Raw genomic sequence first — 16,118 nt, forward strand, 5'->3', positions numbered from 1 at the left:
ACAGCTACTGTTGTAACAAAAAGCAAACCCACCCTCCCTGAAGTCACTTTACACAGTCACCCAGATTGAGACTCACAGGGTTGTGAGGAATACCACGGAGAGGCCAATTCTACTCTTGAAGAAGGTTTTAACAACCAAGTTTTAACATGGGTGAGTGGTAGATAGTGGATAAGTGGAGGTACAGGTGGGTGTATGATTATAGATAAGTGGATATGTGAATGGACGGATGGTGGTTGGAGGAATGATGGATGGATAGGTGAGTGAATAGGTGGATAAGTAAATAAATGTATGGAAACATTATGAATGAATGGTGGATGGGTGGATAAATGGATGGCAGATCGATGGATGAAAGTATGGTGATGGACAGATGGACAGAGGATGGATGGATGGATGGATGGATGGATGGATGGGATGGTGGGTGGTAAATGCATGGATGGATAGATGGTGGACGGGTGGGTGGATGGGTGAACATATGAATAAATGGATGGTGATGAACACAGGGTGCATAAATGGATGATGGATGGTGGATGGATGGGTGGATGGATAAACGGATGGTAGGTGGATGGATGGATAAACGGAAGGCGATGGATGGACAGGAGGTAGATGGGTTGGTGGGTGGATAAATGGAGGACAGATGGATGAATGGATGATGTGTGGATGGATGGTGACTTGATGGTGAAGATCTGAGACACCGAGGCCTTCTTTGCAGGCTAACCTGGAGAGCTCACCTTGCTGGCCAGTAGAGAGGTGCTGGGCCTACCAGCCTTCTTGAGGTAAGTGACCAGAGATGGAGTGCCTGCCCGGGATTCATCATCAGAGCTGGTGTGTGAGAGGTCAGCCTCGCCGGTGCGTGCCAGTTCGTCAGCTGTGGAGTAGTCCTCTGAGAGGTCAGGGGCCATCTCCTCTGCCTCTTGCCGCAGGCGCTGCAGGCGACCATCCTCCTCAGGCAACTCGCTGATTGAGTCTAGGGTGGGTTCACGGCTCATGCGGCGTTTCCGGGCCAGGACTTCCCATAGCAGGTGCAGGTCGCCTTCCTGGGCTGCTTCAGGGGGCAAGCTGGGCTGCATGGGGGCCTCATCCCCGGATCTTGGTTTCACCGCCACTGGGGACAGCAGGGTACTGGTCAACTGGGCAGGAACAGAGCCATGACCCAAGCTAGCCTGGGCTGCTGACTGTGGTTGCCCCCCATAGGACTCTGCTCTCTGCCTGGGCTCGAGAGCTCTGATGGCACAGTCTTTACGAGGTTTCACAGACTCGCTCTAGACTTCAGCTTCTGCTGATCAGGCCAGGCCTCAGCCTACCTCCTGTGCAGAAGAAGCTTGGGGCTAGAGTGCAGAGGATCAGAGTGGATATCGGGGGTTAAAGTTCAGGGAGCTGAGTGGGGGGTGGCTCAGAAGTCATGGGGAGGTGCAGAGTGCAGACAGGAGGCAGCTCAGAGTGCAGGGGCTGGAAGACTTATGAGACCAGCAGTGGGTACCAAGGGCTGCCATGGTCAGGATCCTGCTCAGGGAGGAGTGTGGCCTGAGATGCCGGTGACACCGGTCCTGACATGAGGCTGAGCTTCGCTGGGTCTGTGCACTTCCTCAGTAGGCCTCACTCCCCTGGGGGGTTCCTCTGCGTGGAGGGCCACCCCACCCCCACCCCCACCGGCATACCCCAGGGCTCACCCTCAGTCCTCCACCCCCTTACACTGGACCCCGAGGAGGACGCACCATGGAAGGTGGTGGCACCGGCAGAGGCAGGGTCCACGGCCGGGCCACAGCGGTACTCGCCCTGGTCCTCGGCGGAAAAGCCCCGGATCACCAGAGTGTGCTGCCGACCCTGGTGGAGAACCTGAATGCGCCTGCTGGGCTGGATTCGCTCCGTTCCCTTCAGCCAGACAACCTCGCCTGCCTCCGCCACCTCGCACTCCAGACGCAGGTCCTCGCCGGCAGACACCTGCCGGCTCTCCGGGGTAGAGGACAAAATGGCGGACTCCAAGGCCTCTGCTGGGAACAGCGGGTGGGGATGGGCACAACAGCAGGTGCAAACCCCGGTCCTCCAGCTTAGAAAGGCCCGAAAGCTCCAGACCGGACCCCCACCCTCATCCGCGTGAACCAGGGCGGCGACTCACCGAGCCTCACCGTCTGGGGCAGATGCACAGGCTCCCCAGCGCCCGCGGGGCCCACGGCTGCCACGCGGAAGCGGTAGGTCTCCCCAGGGGCCAGACCGTCCACCACGCACTCAGGCCCCGGCACCAGCTCGTGGCACAGCCGCCACTCGCCGGTGGCCGCCGCCTTCATTTCCACCCGGTAGCCGCAGAGGCCCCCGCCACCGTCGCTCGTGGGGGCCACCCAAGACAGCGTCACGGAGCGGCCGCTGCGCCCTACGACCTCGGCATCCTCCGGGGGGTCAGGGAGGCCTGCGCGGGGGCGTGGGGGTGGAGGCAGTCTGTGCAGCATCTTCCCATTTGGGGCACAGACCCAACCGCTGGGGTCTAATGCTAGGACCCAGTATGGGTGCGGGCAGACCAGCCCCCAGGCCGGTGAGCTTCGGTCCCCGAAGCCGCCTATCTCAGGGAGCAAGGATCTCACGCTTCAGTCACAGAGAGACTGTGAGCCCGAGCCCACCCAGGGTGGGGGACTCAGCCCCCCGCCCCCCCCCCCCCGCACTGGCAGCCCCCACGGAACGCCCCCAGCAGTCTGGGGCTGGAACCTCCCGCCCCTACCCACACACAGGAGAGCCCTGAATCTGAGCTGTAGCCAGTGGGCAAGCCACCCACCTAGCACGGTGAGCCGCGCAGAGGCCACGGCATCGCGGGCGGCGAAGGTGACCTCGCCGGCGTGGTGAGGCTGGGCGCTGCGCAGCAGCAGTGCGTGGTGGCTGCCCTCGGCAGTGACCGTCCAGTCCGCGTCGTTCGGCTGCACTGCAGCCCCATTAATGTACCAGGTTGCCTCGCCCACCGGCACCGCTTCGCTGAGCGAGCAGCTGAAGTGGGCCTGCCCCCCCATCCGCACGACCTCGTCCCGCGGGGCCTCCAGGACTTCCAGGCGCCACCCTGCGGGGAGGGGCCGGGGGCGTGAGCGCTTGACGAGGGGTGGCCTCTTGGGGGCTTGGAGACCCCCAACCAACCCTCCCACTGCCCCCACCTTCCCACTACCTCCACGAAAAGGCAGCGGGCCCAGCACGGGCGGGAGGGGTCTCAGAGATCAACATGCCCCCAATACAGAGCGGGTTCTCCCTTTGAGGAGGAAGCCTCAGAGATCGATGTCCTCCCAATACCGAGCCTCGGGTGAGAGTGGTCTCAAAGACCGATGCCCCAGCCATCACAGCCCTCCCGGGTCCCTCTACCCCTCAATCCCCCTACAACGATATCTAGTGGGAGGAGTCAGACTCAAGCCCTCTATGGCCTCTCCTCGCACCCCCGCATCCGGTGGGAGGGGTCTCAGAGACCAACAGCCACACCCCTACCGCCTCCCCCCACCCCCCTGCAGTCCCAACCCGACTTCCGAAGCCCCACAATGCAGCGTTTCGTGAGAGAGGTTTGAGAGACTTACGGCCCTCTTTCGGTCCTAGCTCCACCACCCCCTCCCTGCACCCCTTCAGCGTGGTATCCGCTGGGAAGGATCGGAGAGACCCCACCCGCACCCCGTACCTCTGACGGTGAGGAATGCTGATGTCACCACATCCCCCGCCAGGAAGGTCACCCTGCAGCTGTCCTGCAGCCTCAAGTTTTTGAGCAGCAGCAGGTGCCGCAGACCATTCTCGAAGTAGACCACTTCGGTGTTCTCGGAGGTGCCCACAGGCTCGTCGTCCAGCAGCCAGGTGTGGGCCGCCACCTCCGGCTGGGACAGTTGGCACTCGAACAGCGCCTCGCCACCTTCTAGCGCCTCCACGTTCTCCAGGCCACGCACCACCATGTTCTTGGCTGGAGGAGGGAGGGGTGGCTCAGCGCATAGGGTCCTCCTGCACCCAGATCCCCCAACAGTCACGTGGGAGAGCCCCCCTCCCTCCATGACAAAAGGCTGAACAGAATGCAGCTGGCCACCTGGAGGGAGACCCGTGGTGTCCACATGGAGCCATCATGTGTGGCCTCCCAAGGCCATGCCCACCTCCACACCATCACCACACTAGTGGAAGGAGTTGCGGGGGGGGGGGGGGGGGGGTCTTCCCCATCTCACAGGTGAGAAGCCTCACAGATATTCCCAAAACTTGCCAGGGCCGCAGTGGGGCTCAAAACTGGCCTGAGACTTCCACTCCTTATCCTGGCTGCAGGTGGGGCTCTGGACATGGCCCCCTTTCCTGTTTCCCATTTAGCACTATCACACCTGCTGTGCTACTCCCCTCATTCACTAGTACCAGAGAGACCTCTGCCCTCATTTCCCAACCCTCTGGTTCTCTCCTCCATACAGTATGTGAGACTAATAAGCAGCCACACGTTTTTCAGGGAAGCCATGAACTCAGTGCCTGGCTGTGGCAGCTAGCCTCTCCCAGCACTGTTCCCACGACAGGCCATCTGCACTGCAGGTATCTAGCCAAGAGGAGTGACAAGAGGGGACAGTGGAATGGGAATGGAGGGATGCCTGGGGGGCAGCAGGGAGTCAGGACAGCGGACTGAAGGATACAAGGGGCCAGGTGGTGAGGTCAAGCAGGAAAGGAGTGCCAGGGGACACAGGGCTGCCCTGGCTGCTGGGGAGGATCTGGCCTTGATCCACAAGACAGCAAGGAGCCACTGCAGTCACTAAGCTGGAGGTCCAGGCCAACAGCCCCAACTGCTGTCTGGGCATCTGTCCCAAATGGAACCCACACACAGCCCTGATGCTCCCTCCCAGCTCATCCAGAGCCCAAGCCTGTGCCTGCAGGCAGGTGCATCTGCTCTGGACAGGGAACTAGGAAGTGAAGGGGTGAAGGATGTGGGGAGGCACCTCAGAGCAGAGGACCCATCGGGCCATCGGCGTCCTTCTACCAGGCCTCCTTCCACCCTGAGCTGCTTATGCCACAGACCAGACTCCCACCAGCCCCTTTCCTCCTCACGTTACAACTAACAGCGCCAACAAGGACTCAGGAGTCTGACCACCTCCTGCTCCAAAGGAATGATCAGGAGGGGTGGGCACCAGAGAGAAAGCCGGGCACAGTCACTGCTGGAGCTCACCCTCCTTAGTTCCCATCCAAGGATGTCACCACTGCTTTATTTGATAAAATCCTAGATTTTAAAGCAGCAGCGAGTCCCTGAGCACCTGCTGTCCCCACTTCCCTACACTGTTCCATTCTCCATTCGGCCCTGCTCATGGCTGAAGGCTCTGCACAGATGTCCATGAGCCCCACTGCCGTCCCTCCCTATAGCGCCTGTCACATTTTCCAGTGCAGATGTTGGGTGTCGCAGTGAAGGGAGGGCTTTTTGTCTATTCCCTGCTGTGCTCCCAAGTACCAAAACATGTGTTTACAGAACTTAGTCATTGAACCAGTGAGTGAATGGGGGTGGGGGGTGGGGGGTGGGGGGGACCTCAGGTAGCCAATGGCTATACTGGTCTCACCTACTTGTACCTGCTGTCCAACTTGGACGGTCCCCTGACAACTGTGTCCACCCTCAAGCTCACTCTCCACCAGGAACTTTTCAGATTTTCCCAAAGGAGAAGTGGCCCCAGCCAAACAATGCCCCCTTCTACAGAGCGAGGCAGCCCACTGTCCCCGCTCTTGGTTGCCCAACAGCATATTCTTTCAGGGACATGGTGCTTGGAGAGCCCTCTAAGTGACTAGCCTGGGAAGGGGCAGAGCTGGGATCTGAGCCCGACCGAGGGCCCAGCCGGCCCCAGGCCTACTGGCTCACTCGCCCAGAAGCTACATCCTTGCCTGCCTCTACCTTCACAGTGTTTTGGATGCAGATTCTTTAGGTGCAGCCTCTTCCCAGGGTTTGTCTAGCCACCTTGTCCCATCAGGCTGCTTGAAGAGGGCCTGGGTGAGCGGGCTCAGGGCCCACCCAGCTTCAGCTGGCTCCAGCTGCTGGGATTCTGTCTTTCTAGTACGGTCACAGTCACCATCACACAGCGCTGGATGTTACCACTTGCTGTTCCACCACGTGGCTCAGCTTGAGCCACGGGGAAGCCTGCTGGGCCTGGGGCTGCCCACCGGGCGGCCTCACCTTGCACTTGCAGCAGGGCTACCACACGGGTACCCGCGGCCTCACAAGAATAGATGCCACTGTCGCAGGGCAAGGCTGGCCTGAATGACAGCCTGGCCACGGTCCAGTCCTGCTCTATGACGACACGGTGCCCGTCGGCGCGCACCTCCTGCTCGTCCATCTTCCATGTAGCCTGCACTGGCCTCGAGTACTGGCAGAGGAGCTCGGCCAGGCCGCCCTCCTCCACCGCCAGGTCCTGCATGGCACTGACCACCTCCACCGTGGGATCTGTCGGCCGACACGCCAGGCACGCGTCAGCCGGAGCAGTGTGGCTGGGGCCCACCCGCCCTCTATGGCCAGCATCAGCGGCTCAGCAGCAAGCAAGCACAGCGCTGTGGCAGGAAAGGAGCTCATGGTGGCGGCCAACGGCCCTCCATGAGGGGCAAGCCTCAACCCCACATGCCCCATTCATGGCAGTCCAGCTCCATCTGCTGGGCCCCTCCTGGCCCTTCTTGTTCTCTGAGCTCCCATCTCCCAGGGTCTGGAGCTCACATTGCCACAGCAGGGACACAACACCCTCTTCCTGAAAGCCTGGGAGCTCACTCAGGGTCCACACCCTCTGTTAGGCACACAGCACTTCCAGCCCAACTTGTCCCTTCTCCAGGGGCCTCTCTGCCCCTTTGGGGGTCCCCTTTCCCATCTCTACCTGGCAAAATCCTAGTCAACAAATGGTTCACCCCTCGCACCCGGGGGAATCTCCACATTTATTCTGCATCAGTGCAGAGGAGGCCTCTCGGCAGACATGCCAGGGGAGTCGCATCAAGTGGCCATCCCAGGAAACCCGACATTCCCACTGGGAGTGCACTAAGGGGTTCCTGGAAGCCCACTGCCCTCCCCAATGGCTAACTCTTTCCCAGAAGAGCACATACTGACCCAACCCACAGTGGTAGAGGCAGCCTCAAGCAGGGACAGGGCAGGCCAGGCCAGGACTGGAAGGCCGCCCTCTGGGTGTGCACCTGATGGATGTGCAAACGCAGAGTGGTGCCAGTGGCAGCAATACCCAAAGCCCCACAAGCAGGTGGGCATGGGGTCAGCCTCCAGCTTCATGCTCTGAGACTGGTCTTCCTTGTCATCCATGAAGCAGGACTACAGCTTGCCCTTACGCTCACCCACAGCACACGTGGAGTGATGCCAGTCCCTGAACCCCTGCCCCGGGAGGCGTGCAGAAGCAGCAGGGGCAGAAGCGCCAGGGTGGGCAGGGTCCCATTGGCTGGTACCTTTTACCAACAACTTGGCTGTGGAGACCAGGGGCCCTGCACGGTAGGTGATGGTGCCTGAGTCGGCAACCCCCAGGTCCGACAGCGTGAGGGAGTAGAAGGTCCCATCACGCACGCAGATAGCACTCTGGGGGCCGTCCTGCAGCAGGGTCCCATCCAGCCACCAGCGGGCCTCCGGCCCACCTGCACAGGACACCTCGCAGGAGAACGTGGCCACCTCCCCCGCAAAGACGTCCACATTCTGCAAGCCACGTACCAGGCATGGTGCTGCCTCTGCACAAGAGGGCAACAGGAGGGCAGGCTTGGGGTGCCCTGGGACCACGGGACCACATGGGGTCTACCATTTTGGGGCTCCCTGGGGTTGGGGTCCAAAGATTCACCTGGGCCACCTGTCCCACTTTGCTCACGGAATGACACACGTAGACCACCCACAGAAAGCCCGTGGAGAGCCAGCTCAGCCCCTCTGCCCCCACACCTCCCTCCGGAACATGCCTGGTTTCACCAAAGTACATGGATGGCATGTCTCCACAGCCTCTTCAGAAGGCAGAACAGATAAGCCCTATGCCCCATGGCTGCAATCTTTGTGGGGTGGGTTGTGAGGTAAGGAGGAGAGGCCATTGAGTTGTCACTATGAGAAGGCGGGGCCTGTCTCAGGTAGTGAGCCCTCTATCTCTGTGGGTATGGAAACAGGTGCTTCTCCTGTCCCCAGAAGGCCATTTGTCCTGATGTACCTATGGTCCCTCTGGTCTTAACACCTTGCGTACGGATTACGAGAATCTTCATTTTTTCTGAGCCATGCGTTAAGGACGGATAACGAGAATTCTCGTTTTTACTGTTGACTCTTTTTACTTTGCACATTTTATTGAATTATTTGTGTTTCGTTAATAACAAAGGAAGCTGCTTTCTGCAGTATCACACCAGGAGGGATTACTAACATCATAGGTGAGTAAATCCTAAAAAATTCCATAGAAAAATAATAAATGACATAGAAGCATTTACGCTTTAAAGAGAAGAGTGCATTTTAAAGTAGTTTCTTTTAAAAACCTGCCGGAACAGAGGGGTATGAGGGATTTAAACCCCGCCGTATGCAACGTGTTAAGATTCCAGAGCCCTAATGCCCATGGCAATTGCTCCCTGCCCCATTACCCAGCAGGCCCAAACCCAGGGGCTTCCCAAATTCAGCTGCTGCCTGCTTCGTGCTCCCATACCTGTCCCAGCCAGGTCCTCCTCAGAAGCCCCCAATGCCCTTCCTGTGTGTGTACCACTGACACTCCAGCCCCAGCCCCCCCCACTTGTCCCCACCCTCTTCCAAGAGTGCACATCTAATGGTCCCTGTCTGCTGCATCAGATCCATACTCCCATGTCCAGCACTGTTCCCAAACTCGCCCATACATCACCTACCAGGATACCCATTCACACATCCCCATGCCCATGGTCCTCCCCTGAGGATATGGCCGGGTGTCTGCACCCAGGCCAGCTGGTGTAGTCTGGGGACACCTGGCTAACAGAGGTCAAGGTACAGCCCTCAGCAAGGCCCACAAGGCCCAACCTAGTTCCATGTCCCCCTCACAGACACCCATCCTGATGAACATACAAGGCCCTTACTGGCCCAGCCCTGTTCAGGACACTGCTCTTCTTCCATCACTCAACTTGAGGCCTTTCCCAGCCCCATAGGCCACAGAGCTAGCTGTGTCTGACCATCCCCTGAAGACTCAGGATATGGCTTTGTCTCCAGTGTCCAACACCCCCATGGGGTAGGGGCTCCCCAAGGGCAGAGCTGCACCTGGCCCCTCTCGAGGTCTAGAACTTTGACAAGGTTAGGAGCTTAGAAGGTTTGTTCAATGGATGGATGGTGGATGGTGGATGGATGGGTGAACAGACAGATGGTTGGGTAGATGGATGATGGTAAATGAATAGATGGATGGATTGATGAATAGATGGTGGATGGATGGATGGATGGATCAATGATAGATGAATGGTGGATGAATGGTACATGGTGGATGGGTATCATTCATCCAGAATGATCGATGAATGGATGGCAGACTGATGGATGGATGAATGATGGTGGATGGATGGGTAGATAGTCGATGAATGAATGATGATGGATGGCAGATGAATGATAGTGGAGGGGTAAATGGATGGTGGATGGATGGATGAATAGGATGGATGGTAAACAGATGGTCAGAAGGATGCAACTAACATGAGAACCAACAGAACGGCAGCAGGGGAGGAGGACTCCGGAATATCCAGATCTTTAGACAAGGTATAACCCAAGTTGAAGGTCCTTGAAATCCACTATACCCAAAACTGTATATGTGTCACAGGTGTGCTATTGCATAGTCACCTGGGAACCTTCTGAGTGTGCATGTGTGTGTTAACATGACCTCTGTCATAGGAGTAGTCATATAAAGGGTAGAAGTGTGGAAAACTTTGCTTCCACCTCAGGGTCCAGACTGCCATGGCCAGGCTCCCTATCTCCCTCATGCAGATAGCACTAACCCCACACAGGGATTCCCCCCACACACACCAAAAATCTCTTGAGCTGATCTTCACCAGCCTACCTCAGTGCAATCTCCAGTCCATAGCTTTAGCAGTCAGGGGTTGGAAAATTAACACCCCAAGGAAAGCTCTGCTTGGGTTTCTGGCCATACCACGCCCCAACAGCTCCATGAGTAGGGATGTGGGGACATCCCAAGCAGGTCGCTGGGTGTGGGAGGGGGCTGCCCACCTGTGACCTTCAGCTGGGCCTCTGAGCTACATGAGCCCACTTGGAAACTGATGGTTCCGGAATCCTCGAGGGTCACCTGCGGGAGCAGAGATGGGGTCTCAGCCTGGCAGCCCATTCCAACTATTTCTGCTGGCAAGTCCCCAGCCCAAGGCAACTGGAGTTGGAACCTTCCCCTCCACACCCCGGGGGCCTGTGGATGGAGGCAGGTCCCAGGGTCCCACCTTGTGGAGGGTGAGAGAGTGCAATGTGCCGTGCTCCACTGTGATGTTGTTCATCTCGTTGGCCTGCAGGGGAACCCCTCCCAGGGCCCAGCGGGCCTCCTGGCTGCAGGCTCTGGACAGCCGGCACTGGAAATGGGCATCTTGGCCCTCGCTGAGCTGCACATCCCGCAGGGGCTCCAGGATGGTCACATCAGGGGCTGTATCAGGGAAGGCATAGCATCAGCCTTGGCATCCGGGATGCCTCCCAGTCCTGGGGTCCACCCCCTGCACCCCAACTCAATTCTTGCAGACAGACACACAGGCAGGACACCACTCAACCCTGATATATCAGGCCACCCAGAACTACCTGTGCACAGAGCTACCTCCCCACCGGTTCCCTACCCCAAAAGCAGGGACCCTTGCAGTCTCTCTCTCTCCCCCAACAGTGCCTGGACGTTCCAGCTGTGAGTATGGTGGCAGCTGCCCATGCCCACTACCTCTGACAGTGAGCTGGGCAGAGGACATGTGGAGGCCCACGTGGAAAGAGATGGTGCCTGCATCCTCTGGTGTCACGCCCTTCAGCCGCAGTGTGTGCGTGCGGCCACCCTGCACAGCCACCTCTGTCACCTCATTGTTCTGCAACGGCAGGCCCTGGAGGCGCCACTCCACATCCGTGGCACCAGTGTGTGACACCTCGCAGCTGAACTCCACCTCCCCATCAGCCTGTACTTCGTTGTCGAGAAGACCCCGCACTATGGTTACCTCGGGTTCTGGAGTGTGGGCGAAGGGGACCCATTATCAACCAGGTCTGAACGCCCGGGTCAAGCTCCCACACCCGTCCTCCAGGAAGCCTTCTGGATTCTCTCACTCTCCTCTCCTGCCACAGCCTCCATCTGCCTCACACAGCATTCATCACACAGTTATCTACAAACATGGACCCCTCCCGTGACGCTGAGCTCCTGAGGGCAGAGACTGGACTGAAGGTGCCTCTGTTTGGAGGAAGTAGATGAGGGGCTGCAGGGTGGTGAGCTGCCTCTGTCCATCCCCACCCTGTGGCTGGGACATTCAGGGAGGCAAGACCTTTGGACAGACAGGCAGGGGCTCAGAGAGGGCGGCCCAGGTCAGACTGACCCACCTAGCAGCTGGGGGCAGGAGGCAGGGCAGCATCCAGGGGCCACAGCCTGTTTTCCTACTGTTGACAGGGAAGTGGTGCAGACATGAGAAGGGAGAGCTTGTAACACCAGGGGTCTGAGAGCCACCCTGGAATAGCACCTGGCTAGAGGGCGTCCCCCAGGGTAGCTATAAGAGGAGTGGGTGCAGCAGGGAGGGCTCACCTCTGACCTTGACAGAGGCCAAGGTTTTCTGGCCACCCACCATGCAGGCATACTCGCCCGTGTCCTTGGCCTCAAGCCCATGGATCAGCAGCTCACACATGGCCCCCTGGTAACGCATCTCGTACTTGGGGCCTGCACGCAGTTCTGTACCCTCTTTGAGCCACTGCACAGGAGCTCCGTGCTCCACCTTGCTCAGCTGGCAGCACAGTCGGGCCACGCCGCCCACTTCCTGCTCTGTGCCCTGAAGCTCAGTCTGGAACATGGGCTCAGGGGCTGGGGGGTCAGGGGATGTTTAGAGGTGCTGTGCAAGGCCCCCCCTGCGGCACAGGGGCTGAGGGGCCTGGGGAGGGCAGGGACCATCAGGCAACTCACCACGGACTGAGAGGCTGGCAGTGCTCTGTGTGTGGCCCGTGTCGCAGGTGTAGTGGCCAGCATCCTCCTGCTCGGCGCCCAGCACCAGCAGTTCCACGACTGCACCCTCCTGTACCATCTGGTACTTAGCACAGGAGAAGAGCTGCAGCGAGCCCTTGCGCCACTCCACGCTGGCGCCTGCCCGGCTCAGCTCACAGCGCAGGTGGGCCGTCGCACCCTCATCTACCTCCTGGGCCTGCAGCTCCTTCAGGAACTGCACGGGTGCAGCTGCAGTGTGGAAGGGGCATGGGGGAAGTGACTCAGGCCAGGTCTGCCCACCCAGAATCAGGAGAGTCCCTCAGGTGGGTGAGGCTGCAGCCCAGAGGGTCCCCCCAAAGCAGACAGGGCCTGCATGCAGAGCAGAGCCAGCTTTGGGGCCCACCTGTGACAGCGAGGGTGGCGCTTGTGGCCTGGGAGCCACAGGTGCAGGTGTACTCGCCGGCATCTTCCCTGCGCAGGTCCCGCAGCACCAGTTCCATTGTGCAGCCCCGTTGACACAGCTCCCGGTGCTTGTCCGCCTGCAGCTCTAGGCCGGCCTTGCTCCAGACCACAGCACTGGGCTCCGACAGCTCACACCGAAGGATGGCCAGACCACCCTCCTCAGCCTGCAGGCTCTGCAGGGGTTCCCTGAATACCACCTGTGGGGCTGGGGGGTGGGTGGGCAGAGGGGGGACAGAATCAGTCCCCACACCCAGCCAGGAGATCGGCCACCCCCCGACTCAGCAGGAGACATTCCCCCACACCAAGGCAGGAGACAGCCCCCCACACCCAGGCAGCTCTGCTGAGGGCCAAGGTCAGTCATGACCTGCAGCTCCGCCCCAGCAGCCGGGCTGCCCACAGGCCCCAGGAGACTGGGATGGGAGTGCACATCATGGTTTGGGTCCACGTCAAGGAGGTGGAGGAACCGTGTGGGAGCTGCAAGAGGAGCTCTGGGTCAGAGCAGGCTAATCTCATGCCAGCCGTCACCCTGGATTCCCATGGGCAGGACTGTCCCACCAGGTCATCAGGGTCAGGGGGCCCCTTAGACCCCTAGGATCCCTCAGATCCTGACTAAAGGCTGTGGAGAAAGGGAAAAGTGGAGCGGATTGGGACAGGAAGACGGCTACAAGCTGTGATGCTTTTCCTAACACGAAGTCTGGCCACAGGCGGTCACTTGGGTTCAAACAGTACACAGACATCAGAACACTGGACAACATTTTGACAGGCAAGCACACAGAGGATGGAGAAAAATAGCCCAAGGCACAGAGTAGAAGAGTTCCCATGGGTACCTAGTGTGAGCACAAGAGACAAAGAGAGGAGGACAGGCACCCATTGAGTCCATATGGCCACACGTGGTCGTTACCCCTGACGTTCAGCGTCGCCGAGGTCCTCTCCTGCCCGCACACACACGAGTACTCTCCAGCATCGGCCACAGCCAGGCCCCGGATCTCCAGCTCACACACGGCCCCGTCCTGCCTCAGGCTGACTCTGTCCCCAGCTCTGAGGGTCTCGGGTCCTTTCTTCCACTCAACAGGGGCCGGCTTGCTCAGCTCGCAGTGCAGTGTGGCCATGGCCCCTTCTGTGACCTCCTCATTCCTCAGACCCTTTGTGAACTTAGCGGGCAGGACTGGGGGTCAGAAAGACACAGACAAAATCACACATCTGAGCACATGGATGAGACAGGATATGGACAGCACAGACAGGACATAAAACCCCTGCGGACACGAGCTACATGCTGGGTATGCCTAGTACACGCTGTGGACTGTGGCTTCCTTCAGCTCAGCCAGTGAACAGCGTGGTTGTCGCCACTTTCATGGACTCCTCAGGCCTCAGGCTTTGTATAAAACTGGTGGACAGGGTTGGGAGAGTCGTATAAACACATGGAATATCAGATTTTATGCAGAACATTGGGGCAGGACCTGCCAGAACAGAAGACGTGACACAGATTCTGACAGGACAATAGGGCAAAACCATTGGTGATACGAGGGGTGAAAAGTGGCTTAGATGCTGGTTTCTCATGATTTGTACAACAGCCCAGGAAGTGGAAGGAATTCTTGGAATTACAGGAAGAAGGTGACACTGAGAAGGGGAAGAGTACGTGGGATTACTGCAGACAGATGTCATGAAGTGAATAATTGGACACTAAAGCCCGGCTCAGCTTGGCCACATGTGGTCGTTACCCCTGACGTTCAGCGTGGCCGAGGTCATTTCCTGCCCGCACACACACGAGTACTCTCCAGCGTCGGCCACAGCCAGGCCCCGGATCTCCAGCTCACACACGGCCCCGTCCTGCCTCAGGTTGACTCTGTCTCCAGCTCTGAGGATCTCGGGCCCCTTCCTCCACTCCACGGGAGCCGGCTTGCTCAGCTCACAGTGCAGTGTGGCCGTGGCCCCTTCTGTGGCCTCTTCCTTCTTTAGATCCTTTGTGAACTTGGCGGGAAGGGCTAGGGGGTCAGAAAACCCAGAGAACATCAGACTGTTTGGAGAACTCTGTCTCAGACAAGCACATCCACAAGGACCACACAAATTGCAAAAGGTCACAGTGTGAATGAGAACGAATGCACAGATGGTGACACAGGCAAATAGAATGAGAAGAAAAGAGGAGACAAAGGACTGGACACGAACATCAGGACATCTGCTGGAGGGGAGATAGGAGCCGGGACATGCTCAGGGACCCCTGCTTGAGATACATAGTCACAGAGTGTACCGAGCAGAGGTGGTGACAAAATGACAACATGAAGACACCAAAGCACTGCTCCACATGCCACACGTGGTCTTTACCCCTGATGGTTAGCGTGGCCGAGGTCCTCTCCTGCCCGCACACACACGAGTATTCTCCAGCGTCGGCCACAGCCAGGCCCCGGATCTCCAGCTCACACACGGCCCCGTCCTGCCTCAGGCTGACTCTGTCCCCAGCTCTGAGGGTCTCAGGCCCCTTCCTCCACTCCACAGGGGCCGGCTTGCTCAGCTCGCAGTGCAGTGTGGCCGTGGCCCCTTCCATGGCCTCCTTGCTCTTTAGCTCTTCGGTGAATTGAGCTGGCAAGGCTGTAGAAGGTCAGATGGACAGAAGCCATCAACCCATCTTGAAAATTTGTGGGCACAACGTGAACATTCGGGATGGATGTAGAAGCAGGAAGCATGGGGACATGGGACTGGTGTGTGACAGTGGGGTCTTCATGTGTTCTGCCTGCCAAGGTGCAGGGCAGCCTGGGATTGGCTTCATCCAGGCCTCTTGTCTTCTTATAGGTCATCTTGTCCTAACCATGACTCTTCACACTGGTAAGTGCTGACCTCTCCTTTATCCAGAGCTCCAAGCCAGGCTCCTCCAGGTCATAACCCATGCAGGCAACAACACGATGGACATGTCTCCCGGGAGAAACCCCAGGAGGCACCTGCCAGTCATAACATCCACCGCTCCATCATCATCCCTCACATGTGCTCCCCATCCTATGTGGGATGTCCAATCAGCACTGTCCACACCTGGCACACATGGGCTCACTGAATGCCATTTCTGCCCACACCAGGCCCCACCCCCTCCATCTCATGCTATGGCCCCTTCCATAACTTCCTCATTCCTCAGACACTTGGCGGGCAGGGCTGGGGGGTTCAGAAGGACCCAGAGAACAGCAGACTGTCTGGAGAATTTGGCAGTGGGGGTTGGGCATGGACACATGACAATGAAACACACCCTGGAGCAAATGAGGAATAAAGGCATGGACACAATGGGGTGGAGTAGTGCCCAGCCAGTAAGGGGACGAAGGAGCTGGGATCCCCAATGAGGTCCTCTTCCCAGGACAGACACAGGGAAATGGCCAGTTTCAATGGATGTATGGACAGACATCTGGGCATCTTCTGTGGCCCGTCCTGCCTCAGACTATATCTGATGCCAGATTTGAGGGCCCAGGTCTCTTTCCTCAACCTACCTGCCAGGCTGCTCAGCTCACAACACCTTGGCCATGGCCCCCCTGTGACTCCCTATTTCTGAACAATCTGTGACCCTGATGAGTATGGCCAGGAAAAAGTGGCATGAAAAAGGCTGCCTGAATCTTTCCCATGAGTTTGCACTAGTGCCTACTCCTGTAGCTCTTGAGG

At 58.6% G+C, this 16,118-nt stretch overlaps 1 protein-coding gene across 1 annotated transcript in view; it reads right to left on the bottom strand.

Moving 5' to 3' along the window:
- OBSCN (obscurin, cytoskeletal calmodulin and titin-interacting RhoGEF) overlaps positions 1-16,118 on the bottom strand; it is a 137,828-nt gene that overhangs the window by 45,914 nt on the left and 75,796 nt on the right. The window contains 16 exon segments of the mRNA XM_074314098.1: positions 729-1,102; positions 1,713-1,988; positions 2,114-2,401; positions 2,762-3,037; positions 3,635-3,907; positions 6,119-6,385; positions 7,375-7,647; positions 10,103-10,178; positions 10,324-10,520; positions 10,800-11,072; positions 11,637-11,909; positions 12,009-12,275; positions 12,430-12,693; positions 13,390-13,653; positions 14,207-14,470; positions 14,808-15,071. Coding sequence (XP_074170199.1) covers positions 729-1,102; positions 1,713-1,988; positions 2,114-2,401; positions 2,762-3,037; positions 3,635-3,907; positions 6,119-6,385; positions 7,375-7,647; positions 10,103-10,178; positions 10,324-10,520; positions 10,800-11,072; positions 11,637-11,909; positions 12,009-12,275; positions 12,430-12,693; positions 13,390-13,653; positions 14,207-14,470; positions 14,808-15,071 — 4,169 coding nt within the window.

The sequence above is a fragment of the Rhinolophus sinicus genome, linkage group LG10 (genome assembly GCF_036562045.2).
Source record: "Rhinolophus sinicus isolate RSC01 linkage group LG10, ASM3656204v1, whole genome shotgun sequence".
NCBI lineage: Eukaryota > Metazoa > Chordata > Mammalia > Chiroptera > Rhinolophidae > Rhinolophus > Rhinolophus sinicus.